This window comes from Taurulus bubalis (genome assembly GCF_910589615.1).
Source record: "Taurulus bubalis genome assembly, chromosome: 12".
NCBI lineage: Eukaryota > Metazoa > Chordata > Actinopteri > Perciformes > Cottidae > Taurulus > Taurulus bubalis.
In genome coordinates, this window is record NC_136600.1 from 8,417,629 (window position 1) to 8,431,748 (window position 14,120).

General features: G+C 42.6%; 1 protein-coding gene across 1 annotated transcript; it reads left to right on the plus strand.

Moving 5' to 3' along the window:
• Positions 1–6,466: 6,466 nt before the first annotated feature.
• trhra (thyrotropin-releasing hormone receptor a) lies at positions 6,467–12,220 on the plus strand (the record flags this gene model as incomplete). Its single annotated transcript, XM_079227657.1, has 2 exons — positions 6,467–7,276; positions 11,777–12,220. 2 exons carry the CDS (start codon positions 6,467–6,469, stop codon positions 12,218–12,220), a joined length of 1,254 nt encoding a protein of 417 aa, XP_079083783.1.
• Between the last annotated feature and the right edge of the window lie 1,900 nt (positions 12,221–14,120).

Consider the following 14,120-nt stretch of genomic DNA (forward strand, 5'->3'; position numbering starts at 1 on the left):
CGCTCCAAACACCTCACCTCTCTGAAAAGCAAGACTGTAGTGCAGGGGTGGCCAACCAGTCAGAGACAAAGAGCCACATTTTTTACTGTGTTACCGCAAAGAGCCACATCATCCCCCCCCCCCCCCCCCCCCGACCCGTGAGCCAAAAATTAACCCATATTACTCTATCACAGATCAAACTTAACAGATGAAAATAACACAGACAAAGATTAAACACACGTTATTATATTGACTTTGTTCAAAGCTTTTTTGTCACAGTTGAGAAGGACATACATCTAATAAGAACATGCATGTGGTCTGAGGCAGTGGTTCAACTGGTCTGGCTGCAGGACTCACCATCACTCCTGAATGACAAGCCGCGAGGAACATTTTCAACTTCTCAATTTGATTTAATGAAAATATGGCGCCGTTTGAAAGTGAGATAGTGTCACAGTATGCCAAACACAGAAATATTCCCTTTCACGGAATGAAGCGAACTATCACAAATAGTTTGATGTGTAAACTCACGCAAGTAAAGTGTGCAGCATTGAGGAGTGTGTGAATATTCAATTCAATTCAGTTTATTTTATATAGCCCAAAATCACAAATTAAAATGTGCAAACTGTAACAAAACATCCTGTCCCGGGACCTCACATCAGATCAGGAAAAACTCCCCAAATAAAGATAGTAAAAACCCTTTCACAGGGAAAACAGGAAGAACCTTCATAGAGCAACAGAGGAGGATCCCCCTCCCTGGATGGACAGAAGAATAGATGTCATGTGACCAGAATGAATAACGTAACATAGTTACAACACATTACATCAATATGACTGATATTGAATAAATTGCACTCTGCCACATTACAAAATCCCTTCAAAATAAAAGCACAGGATTTTTTTTTTTTAATAAATAAAAAGTTTAAAATTTTTTTTTTTTTTAAAATTCGATATGAATGCAAGAGCCGCATGAAACCAGGCAAAGAGCCACATGCGGCTCGGGAGCCGCGGGTTGGCCAGGCCTGCTGTAGTCCAACCAACCAGTGGGAAGCTTCATTTCCATTCCTTGTCGATGAGGCGTGAGAAGTCATCTGGCAGACAATAGGAAGAGAGAGAGAAACCGGAGGCAAGGAGACAGAACATGTTTATGGTACAGGATATATATATAAAACAGATTTACAATTTCCCCGGTACATTTAACACATGGTTCACATGCAAGTCAGACAATTTAAAAAGTGACATATATGTATCGCACTAAATTACAGACACAGATTGAAGAAAAAGAAAAACAGTGCAAATAGGCTGCTGTCATGGCCCTCATGCTGTGAGTGTAGTGGAGCCACCATATGAAAGGACACTTAATCACAATGTTGCACTAAAAAGTGACATCAGAGTGACCTTGCCCTTCTTTTTGACATTTGTATCTCATTCTATTGCCGTTACAGTCCTGTAATAGGGTAACAGCTTGCCCGTAGGACACAATAAAACAAACTTTAGAATGATTTTATAATGTTTAATGGGATCATTTTTTTATCTCTTCTTCCATCCCAAAACGTATGGTGTTTTCTAGCTTATAGCTACAGGGATCTGAATGGGATTTCATCTCTCACTTTATTAATGCAGTAATATTCCTGTAGGTACATGCAGCAGGTATAGTTTTGAAAGTAGCAGTACAACAGTGTAAATATTCCAATACAAGAAAAAAGTACTGTATTCAAAATCTATTTGATTTAATCTCTAAACCTCTGAGAAGAAGTGGTAGATTTCCCATCAATTAAACTCTTGGATAAATACTTCAGAATTATGACTAATAGGCAGTTATTGTGCTTATTGATGAGCAGAGTCTTACATGGCTGTTGTACAACTCATTTCATTCAAGAAAGTGCACTTATAATAACACATTTATAAAGCATTTAAAAAGCTGCAACCGGTGAATTATGGTCATTGTAAACAGGTACAGGGGACCTGGCTGCATGGGTCCGACACCCTGTCTCTGAGGAGCCATTGATGTAATTGGCTGCTCAACTGTGTGTGCTGCTTCCATCCCATCGGAGATAATAGGATGGGGTGGAGGTGGTGTTGGATCATTATTCACATCTCCAAAGATGGCAAACAGTTCGTCCAGATCTATTGTTGACATTGGAACCATGCAGTTAGGCCGAGCCCACCTTTCTCCCGCTGAACGACGGTGCAGGATGAGGGTGGGTGAGTGCCTTTTCTGTGGCCTGTCTGGACACTTTCTTGCCCTCTGTCCAGTCTGCCCAGAAAGACTTGGCTCGCCAGTAGCAGTGGAGATTCTGCGAGCCAATCTGCCTCCCGAGCCAGTCTCTTCCACCTAGGATGCAAATCCAAGCCACTCTCTGTCACAACCAACTTTACCGGCCTCTCCTAGCCCTGGGCAGAGGATAGTTTTTTAGACAAAGATGTGGCCCTCCAGTCTGGCATTCCCATAGAACGATTAGTCTCGTGTTTGGGTTCATAACACCATCCGTAGCCACACACAGCTCAGTGACTTTCACCGACTCCTCCATGAACTGCGTCTGGCTTATCTCCGTAAAACAGTTACCGTTTCTGCCATCCACCAAGGAAATAACCACTAGTTCTGCTTTATACTTGTTGTGTAAATTCCACATACGTCGGAACATCAAAACTCCATTGTGTCTGGGTTCGTAATATCATCTGAATGACGGCCGCTACCAGCGCTACTTCAGCAGCAGTTTGATTCAGCAACGGCAAGATGGCGGTGATGACGGGCGGAGCTTCTCAACGCTGATTCTCAACGCTGATTGGCTGACGCAACTCTGAGTCACGCGATTTTTTGCCAGAGTTGGGGAAAAAAACAGATGCTGCAGCTGATTTCACTACAGAGATCCGAGTGTCTGCTGAGTTGATAGCTAGATGGAGTTCATCAGACACGTGGCTGCATTCCCAAACAACCCGATTTAGAGAAGATGGGACCCCGACCTCACAATGGTGGGCAAGCGGACTTCAGACAGCAACGCCCATCTTTGCTTGCCGCTACTGAGGGAATCCTTTTTCTTTACCATTAAAGATGCTTAAATTCAGCGGGAAAGCAAGAAAACAATAACACAAACACACGATTATAAACGTATTTGTAATACGTCAAACACAAACATAAAAACAATAAAACAAGAATACGTGATAATCAACATAAACGCAAATTAATGTATTTGTAATACGTCAAACACAAACATAATCAGGGAGATACGTTTCTGATCAAACGTAATTGAGAATGCGTATTAGTTCTGGGGGAACGTAATTTTTACTATGACAAGACAAGAGGAAATATGTTTCAGTAAAGTTTAGAGAGATAATACCATAAACTTCATGAGTGTTTAACATGTACTCTGGGTGAGAACACACATTGACACTTGGCTAGTGTTTGAGTCCTTACCTTATTGTTCATTGATGCTTGAGCTCGCTAGCTAGCTTTGTTGAAGGGATTTTCTTCTGGAGAAATTTTGCTGTTCATGCGATGGGTCATCAGGTGAAATGAGGAGGAGAGAGTGAAACTTTTCTCTTCTTGGAACACGCACGTTCTATGGCAGCTGTTCATCTCTTCCTTAAATTAGAACTTTAAATAATGACTTTAGTGCCCGCTTTCACTGGGCAACGCCCCCCTGGCTGCCGGGACATCACCCACGGCGGCAAGTAATTTGTATGACATGTTTATTATTATCACCTGCTATGAAATGGGTAACTGATAAATGTCTGTAATATTGGGTCATGCATGGAGTGCAACTAGTGCAGCATACATTCATATGAATCCAACCACAGCGCTGTGTATACATTTTAATAAAGTAAAAAAATAGACCTTTATTGTCTACAACATAAATCTGACAAAAGTTGGCCTATGTTACTGGAGAAACCATGATTTAGTAAATATTTCCTCCTGTCGGCAAACTTGTTTAAAAATTAAACATCAATCATCTGTACACCAGAATATTTCCAGGTTTAGTCAAGATATGTGTATTTTCATCTCCACAATGCATAGACTAGTCCAATGCATTATAATGAATATAACATACGCCTCTTCTGTGAACCTGCAAAGGCCAAAAAATAGTAATATTACAAACGCAGATGTTATATATGTGATGCCCAATGATTGGAACCTTCTGCATGAATAATATGCATTTAACATATTATAATACACAACATACCACAGAGGGTGAAGGAGAGGGTGAAGGATCGGAGAGTGGTGGTGGCTGGGTTCAGGAGGTGTGGCCTCTACCCTCTGGACCCAATGGCCATTGACTGGCTGACGAGATCATGCCGTCCAGGCCGCAGCGTGGGACCTCCTCACCATCTCCGCCAACCCCATCGCCATTTTCCTGGGCTGCGCCTGATGTTGCCCTCCCGACATACCCCTTTCCCCCATCCCCAGAAACCACCTCCACCTGCTCCTCCTCCTCCCAATCCTTACAATCTGGCCAGAAGAGGCCAAGAGCAGCAGCGGGCCGAATCCGCTTCCTGCCCAGCTGTAGAAGAACAGTGTTCCTCAGGGTTGCTTCAGCCACCAGCTCCGGACTTCTGGAATTCACATATGAATCAGAATGTATTAACTAGTGTAACATTATTATGAGTATGTATTTAAGTATTGTAATAATACAATATGATTATTATTTTAGAGCCTTTAACATCGGCAGCAGGATTAGCCATGAGACCCATGGAAGACACATCCTCCTTCCCCCCCCCCCCCCCCCCCACTGTAAATGCAATCTGAAAAAAGCAACAGTATAACATGTTGACATTAGACATGATAAAGAATGAACAAAACATGGTTTTGCTTTTTGCTGAAGCTTTTTGACCATCACAATAAGATGTTTGCTGCGATTAACTTCAATTTGAGATGTATCGCCACGTATGTAATTATACATACATGAAATGTGTTGCATTTGTTGGTTTTTTTAGAAGCTGCTGTAAAACTACAACAGGAGGAAAAAAAGCTTTGGCCAAATTGATGTCGCTGGCTGAAAAAAATGTAATACAAAAAACTCATGTTTGTAAAAAAACGAAAAGACAAATCCTTCTAATGAATAAAGAAAGTTCTTTGGGGTCCTTTTCTTGTTCAGACAATTAACTCTGACTTTTAACTGTTGAAATGTATCAGATCAGTCTGTTCACCTGCAGCGTCCCCCAATCAAATAAGAGGCTCGGGATGGACCCTTAACCATGGATGCCATGACCACTCCCAACTTGTGACTGGAAGTGACTAGTAGGGCTCATGTTCAAGCAGCATTTTGATGTCTGATGGAGGTGAAGTGAATTAAGAACTTTAATCTTAAGATCTTGTTCTGATGTTTCTTGTCACTGCACCTGTCAAATATGTATGGAGTATTTCCCTCTGATATGCAGTAAGTGTGAAGTAGTAGTAAAAACACCTCAACATACTTGTAGCTATATTGTGTACCACCAATATGAGTTTACATTTGGTATAGACTTGGGTTTAATTCTGTAGATAATTGCCTTTTCCATCCATTTATGCCCCATTTCACGTATATACTATATTTTGTAGTATATCAGTGTGAATATGAATCTTTTTCATGGTTTTTTTTATGGGAGTATCCTGTGGGCCAGTCAGTAAAAACTCTGAACCAAACCTTATTAAAATCTCGGGAACTTTATTCTTAATCCTAGTTTTTTCTTTTTGTTGATTGTTTGGCAAAATGTGTAAAAAATTATCTACAATTTCATCTATCAGTTATAATACAATATAGTAAGGGTTTGAATCCTAGTTAAATCAGTATCATCGCTTCAATGAAGCGTTGAGACAAGCTGAGAATATACAGATAGCAGTTTATCATTTGGTAACACTTAATTTTTAGGGTCACTTATGTACATTTACATCAATTAATTAAAGGGTTTATAACACATTGTAACGCTGTCATTTTCAGGTGTCTTGTATTGATCTATTTCTCCTCACATGAAGCAGATATGAACACTTAGCAAAACAGCTGTAATTATAGGTTACATAAATGTTTGGAGAAATGCAAAACGTTGAATGATGTGTGTAATCATACAATTAAACAGTGATCAAGCATGTATACATCAGTTCATGAACAGAAAAAAAATGTATGCAACACATCTGCGCTCCCTCAGCCCCGTGTGCGGGTCCCAACGGGAGCCTGTGACCGCACAGTGAGGCTCTGCAGGAAGCTCAGTCATGACTGCGTGAGCGGAGAGACGGGAGCAGCGCGCGGAACTGCAGCGACACATCCTCTAACCCTGCCTTCAAACTTCTGCTCTCGGGTCTATTATGTCTGATGGAGAAGAGCATTGTTATGTTACCAGACACTGTATTTGGTGGAGAAGAAGGGAAGGCTATAGTTTGACCGGATTACATGAGGATGAAATTAAGTTTTTTTGAGGATCTGTGCTCGTCGGACTTCTGGTGCCAGGGGCCCCTATTTATTTATTGTAATGAGTTATTGTGATTTACTTTGAGCGCCTTTGGTGTGAATTTCTCGCGATGGCCAACCTCACCATGGTCAACATGACCGTGGAGAATGGCACGTCGTCGACGGCGCAGGACAATCACACCCTGGGGGTCTGGACCGACTACACGGTTGAATACAAAGTGGCCAGCGTGTTTTTGGTGACCCTCATCTGCGGGCTGGGCATCGTGGGCAACGTGATGGTCATACTGGTCGTGCTGACCACCAAGCACATGCGGACTCCCACCAACTGTTACCTGGTGAGCCTGGCCGCGGCCGACCTGATGGTGCTGACGGCCGCCGGGCTGCCCAACATCACCGACGCCCTGCACGGGCAGTGGGTGTACGGCTATGCGGGCTGCCTGGGGATCACCTATTTCCAGTACCTGGGAATAAACGCGTCCTCCTGCTCCATCACCGCCTTCACCGTGGAGCGCTACATCGCCATCTGCCACCCCATCAAGGCGCAATTCCTGTGCACTTTGTCCAGGGCGAAGAAGATCATCATGCTGGTGTGGACGCTCACCTCCGCCTACTGCGTCATGTGGCTCTTTCTGGCTGACACCAAGAAGTTGGCGTACGACAACGTGGTGCTGCTCAGCTGCGCCTACAAGGTATCCAGGAGTTACTACCTGCCCATTTACTTCACGGATTTCGCGGCGTTCTACGTGCTGCCCCTCATGCTCGCCACGGTTCTGTACGGGCTGATCGCCCGGATACTGTTCGTCAACCCGCTGCCCGCGGACCCCACAGGCGGCACCAAGAAGTGGAAGAAAGACACGAGTCAGGGGAGGATGATCGGCACCTGCTCCTCCAGCAGCACCACGGCTGCCTCCCGCAGACAGGTGTGTGTGTGTGTGTGTGTGTGTGTGTGTGTGTGTGTGTGTGTGTGCGTGTGTGCGTGTGTGTGTGTGTGCGCGTGCGGCTGGACCACAGGTCGGTTCATTCCCTCCAATTAGAGACTTTTCCACGCACTCGCCCTCAAGTCGTTTTCAAAAACGACATCTAAAGTCAGACAAAGCCACACGTTATAAACAAAAGTGGATTAAAGCACCGACCGCAGGTCCTGTCAGATAACTGACCACACACACACACACACACACACACACACACACACACACACACACACACACACACACACACACACACACTTGGGGCAAATTTAATACACACAGTGATCCCACTAAACGTTTGTGTTTTACTTCCCTTTTGTTTTGGGTCACAGATCCACAATCTATCTAAATGGTAATTATTATTTTTGCCAAATCAACATGTAAGTACTTGATTTTGATTTTCCTTTGACCTTATGAAACCCAACAGCTCAACCCTGTCTCCTAAAAATTACGTTCCCCCAGAACTAATACGCATTCCCAATTACGTTTGATCAGAAACGTATCTCCTCCCTGATTATGTTTGTGTTTGACGTATTACACGTACGTTGATTATACACGTATACGTTGATTATGCACATATTTTTGTTTTATTGTTTTTATGTTTGTATTTGACGTATTACACATACGTTTTTAATCGTGTGTTTGAGTTATTGTTTTCTTGCTTTATTTAAGCATATTTTAATTTTTAAACTCTGCGGAGAAAAAAGAAAAGAGGGGCGGGGTGAGGCCAGTGACAGCCGGCCAGTGACAGCCGGCCAGTGAGAGCCGGCCAGTGAGAGCCGGCCACACCGGGAGCCCGAGAGTCGGCGAACCGGGAGGCGACCGCTTGCCCGCCGTTGTTTGGCCGGTCTTCAGACCGCTTGCACCGGGGCTCAGTCTTCAGACGCTTGGCGTTGCCGTCAGGCCGGCGGTAACAGCCTCCTTCGCGCCGGCTCCGGTCTTCTCTGAGTCGGGTTGTTTGTGAATGCAGCCCAAAGTGTGTGATAAACTCCATCTAGTGCAGTAAACCACTGCGATCATCAGCAGACACTCGGATCTCTGTGGTCACATCAAGTGCAGAATCTGACGTGAAAAATATTCAAACGGGCGGAAGGAGTCACGGGACCCAACATCCGGTTTTCAAAATTCTAACTGATATGAATGTGTTCAGAACATTTCTGACCACATCCAAACATCTTAACTGTAACAGTACATTGTGTTTGACATATTACAATATTTCTGTAAGACCAGTACAGTACCGGCCTAACAACGGCGGGCAAACGGTCGCCTCCCGGTTCGCCGACTCTCGGGCTCCCGGTGTGGCCGGCTGTCACTGGCCTCATCCCGCCCCTCTTTTCTTTTTTCTCCGCAGAGTTTAAAAATTAAAATATGCTTAAATAAAGCAAGAAAACAATAACACAAACACACGATTATAAACGTATTTGTAATGTTTGAGTAACATAATTACCCCCCAAAGAACAACTGCTCTTAAAAGTACAACAACAGACATCTTCATAGACCGATTTGGAATTTAGCAGACTAGTGACGCCTAAAAAGTAAGTACAGTAAAATCTCTTGTTCATAATCAAGTGTCATAGAGTCATGAGGTCTCACGGTGATAAAACAATGCTGTGTATTTTGTTGTTCTTTAGCTGTTTAAGAGAACATTGGATCTCTAATAACCCAAACAGAGCTTTAAGGTTAACTGTTGACACATGATAAAAAATATGCACTATTTAAATTTGTTCCCTTTTTTTTTTAATGATGAGCCAAGCATCAATCCATGTTTGATATGCAGTGCATCAAAGTGCTGCCAACTGTCATTTACTTTCAGATTAAGCTGAATAAAGTGCACCGATAACCCTTTTTGTTTTTGTTTTTAAACCCTGAAGCACAAATTCATACAGGGGCTCGTAACAACTGACAGACGTGAACGACAGACTAGCAGGTTTACATAAGATGGTGCAGCCACCTTTTGAATTGAATTGCATTGCTCAGTGAGTGTTTATGTGCATGCTTGTTTGGTTTACAATAAAGCACTCTGGCTCATCAATTTTTTTCATGCAATAAACCAAGACTGTGTTTTATCCTCATCTTCCCTCTGTTAAAAATAACAAACAACACCCAGCTGAGAGTTTCCTTCTTTGTTCAAAATAAACAGAATTCTCTCAAGGCACAGACACACAGGTAGATCGTAGGGACGTTTGTTTGTCAGATCACAGGAAGAGGCCTTCCTGAAATGGCGGTGGGTGTGGCACCCTGAGGGAGTTACATGCTCTATTGGATTTTCTAATCAGTTAACTCCAACTCAAATAGGCTTTTTGACTTTTTCTCCATCAGCGCAGCTTGTTTTTTGTAATCCTCAATTTACGCACACCCACAAACACACAATGCCACGTGTTTCTGTGGACACCATACTTGCAATCTACCATGTACTTTACTGAATTACCTAAAGGTTAGGACGTAATGAAGATGCAGGATTGGTTATTTCTCTCACTGATGATACTGGCATCGCCCCCCCAACCCCACCATTCAATCCAATTATCCTCACCTGACTGCAGCCCAGACGACACAACATACATATGGAGAAGATTTAATTTGACCGGAGTTTCATATCAGGATTATAATCTGCCAATTATTTTAACAAATCCAGGCGTTGTTAAATTGCGCATGCAGATCAGTCTTCCTGGTTGGAAATTGATTTACAGCATCTGCATAAATAATTAGTGTTTTATGATACCTACAGGGTGCTTTTAAAGTATTTACCAAGGAACAGCTTGGTGTGTTTATGGTCACATTTTCCAACCTACAAACATTAATCTCTTACCTGACAACTCCTTCGCAGTTATCTTTAAAAAAAACGTCTTTCATGTTGTGTTAATCCCATCAGGGCGTATTTATATGAATTAAGACAAATCTATGGGCTTAAATTTCTGTTAACAAAAACACAAAGAAATGTAGGTTCACATACTTCAATAATAGTTTGAGTTGTCTGGAGGTGCCACCTATTTGGTTGAGGTTTGTGAGCCCAGAGCATGCAATTTGTTATGTGTACCCTTGATATTTTGAATAGACTTCTTTTTCCTTGAAGATTTTTAAGTGTTCAAAAGATGATTGTATGTTGATTGTTATCTACCTAGCTGTGACTGTCACATTGATGATGGTTGCCACTAATACGTCAACAATAAATTGTTTGATTTGACATCAGAAGGGATGCGCTAATCCTTGCAGACTGCATTAGTTTCCATTTCTCAAGTTTAGCAGTTCAGGCATCTGTAGAGGATTGATTTATGTAATTAAAGTAAGTCTTTGTGAGGACTAAATTAATTAAGAAGTTCTAACGGGAAAGTAATCAGCAGGAGTAAGTGAGGAATATCAAACAACTTTAAATTGCTTACTGACCAACAATTTTTATTTGACTTTTCAATACATTTTCTATTAATAGTTTTAATAGTACATTTTTCTTGGTTTGGTTGGCCTGTATGATGGGATTTGAGCACTTTGTTGCTCTAGAACCCATCACACCAAGAACATAGGTGAAGGTGTTTTCCTTCCGATGCCAATTATGTGACATGTCCTTTAAAAAAGGAACTCAAGTTCTGTTGAATGCATCAGCAGGTCCTTATAAATAAAATTACCCCAAAATAATCAAGACATTAATTCACAGAGTGCTGCCCTTTTTTCCCAGGAGCACCCGACTGAACATTCAGCCCTTCTGAATTTGTCTCTCTGGTATTTAATCCGACCAAAATTCCAGTCACACCATCAATATTTGAGCAGGTGTCTGGCTGCACCACGTTAATCTCATTAAATGTTCTCAAATTGACTTGGGTCAAGTGTTCATGTGAAGATGCAGCTGTGTTCACAGACAAGATACTGTATCTGTCAATAATGACTCCCATGCCCTGGTGGAGAGGGTTTGGGTGAAAATGACGTTCTTTTCTTGGGCATGACGGCTCCCTTGTGCACCGACCCTAAAGTTGTAATCCTTAAGGTTTCAGTCCTGGTTGATTCTGCAGCTACTGGTGCGGATTGCTTCAATACTATTAGCTTGTATTAGCTTGTAGTGTTGCTACTTGGTCAGAAATACTACAGTGGAACTGAATTCCTCTGAATCGATAAAGGCGGATTCCGCCACCAACAAACGACAATATGGAGAGGTAGTATGTATAAACACTGAAAGGCTACAACTGAAAAAAAATGCAGAACATAAATAGTATCTAAACAGGGTTTAATTTCGTGTCAAAATGAATGATGGCTGAATTCCATTTAGCTGGTTGCACTGTCATGGCTTACTTGGAACCATTAAGTCATTGTTAATACTCTTACTAACACCTGGTGTGCTGTGATAAAAGGCATCAGAGTGTTGAGACTCCATGTGCATGAAAAACACTCAAAGTTCAATTTATTGTCAAATTCTATGTGATATCATTTTGTTGTAGCATTTCTTAACGCACAGTTGACTTTCATTAGGTGACGAAGATGCTGGCTGTGGTGGTGGTCCTCTTCGCCATACTTTGGATGCCCTACCGCACCTTAGTGGTGGTCAACTCCTTCCTGGACAATGCCTACCTGGACACCTGGTTCCTGCTCTTCTGCCGTCTCTGCATCTACCTAAACAGCGCCATCAACCCGGTCATCTACAACGCCATGTCCCAGAAGTTCCGCGCCGCTTTTAAGAAGTTGTGTCACTACGGGCCTCAGCGCATGGAGAAACCGGCCTCGTACAGCGTGGCGCTTACCTACAGTGTCATCAAGGAGACGTCCAACGGGGAAAGTCCCGACCACTTCACGACAGAAATGGTCGAGGAGCTAAACACGCCGAAAGATCGGTACTTACCCGCCAGCATCCTGCCAAGTGCCGAGAAGATGCCGTTCGCAGAGCCTTCCCCATCAGGCGGTGAAGTCAAAGCCTGACTGGAAACACACTTTTCACCCACAGTGGATAGCAGAGAGAGCTGCAGAATGGATTCAGTCCCTAGTGGGACATTTGAGAGACATAAATACCCACACCACCCACCTTTCAATTAAAGTTGCCAAAAGCAAAATAATATACCATTTAATGAGCTGACTCTTAGCATTTTGTTTAAAACAAAAACAAAAAGCAGGGAAATTCAATCATCTTGCAAAAATACAGTTCATTAATAAATTGATAAAGCAAACTGAAACTAAATTAAAGCAAACCGCCTCCATCCACTTCCCTTAACCTCCCCCTAGAAACAGATCCAGATTTTAACACTAGTGGATATCATGGGGCTGAGTGATACGGCAAAACATTTGATCACAATATTTATATTTATCAAGAATTAGGACGTTTTTGTTGAGCTGAAGCAAAACTAAATGACCGAGAATTGTGTTATCTGCAGATGGGACTTCTATTTAAATGATTCAATTGTACAAAAATATAGATACAATCTGTAGTCCATCCCTACGAATCCCACTGTGTGAAATGTTTACAGCGTATATATCTTGGGTCCGTTACGTTCATCAGTGCAGTAAAGCTCCAGTTTGTTGAGACTCGTTTCTGCCGGTGAGAGTACGAGCATCTGTGTGCGTTATCAGAGGGGGATGCTGCAGGTTGAAATTAGTTCCTGTCTTCCTGTTAACGGTACACATCACATACAGTAATCTGTTGTGCGACGTCTATGTGTCAGACTTCATAATACATCGTCCTCTGTGTGGGCCCGTTTCATCAACGTTGTGGCCCAAAGGTGGCCTCATTTCCCCTGCATGGTTCAGCAACGTGCAACTCACTGGATCCCGTCATCGATTACTAAACAGAGGAACGTCTGCACTTCGTCAATTGTCGTAGTTTTGCAGGTTGCCATTTTTGTCGAGTGAACACAAAAATTGCGGGTCGCTATTGAGAATAGCTTTGCTATTTAAAAATGGTGCGTTGGTGCATGAAGGCTTGTGTGGTGCCATTTCTGATTCTCTCAGTTGCCTGCAGCTGAACGTTTTCTCAGTCGCATAATGTGTCGTATCAGCTGCCTGGCTAACGAGAATTTATGCGGAATAAAGCTAGCTAGCTTTCATTGGTCAGGAAATACCTCCAAAAGCTGCTTGCTAAACCACCACAACGTGTCTCATTTTCCTTTTCCTCCATTTGTTACATACATAAGATGTGATGTGTGGGTGTGGAGGCTTCAAAGGCTTTTTAAAGTCGCCGATGGACTGGGCTGAGTAAGCATGGAAAGTAACGAGAAACGTACTTTAGTCCAATTACCTTTGCCGTTGAGTAATTTGTAAAGTATTGTAATTTAAATGAATAATATAAAATGTAATGTGTAAATGTATATGCCATCTTTCTAGCCACATAAGACCGGTTAGAAATATATTCATTTCTGTCTTGGGATTGGGTGGTTTGCTGCAGCATTCTGTCAAGCGATCCGAGTTCATCTACAATTTATCAAAGTCTCAAATTTTCTAATCACGGACATTCTCTATCACAGTCCGTGATTTTATCGCCCAGCCCTAAGATACCATTTCACCTCAGTGCTAACCCGGTTTCACTTGTAGCATTAGTCTTTCTTTGTTCACGAACCTCTCCCACCACAAACCGTGTCATTCAGATGAATCCAATTGCACAAAACCGTGACATTTTAATCACGCTGCCGAGAGAAAGCAAAGACATCGAATTACATGACCTTTTGAGAAGGTCCGAGCCGAGAGAAGGACGGATAATACAGTAGCTCATTTAAACTTGCTGTGTCATCGAAACACCGCCTGAGCTCTAATGATTTCTGAAGGGACTTTGGTCTTAACAGGGACAGACACCAAAGCCTTATGTTGCTTTGGTCACTGTGAAGACGACCAG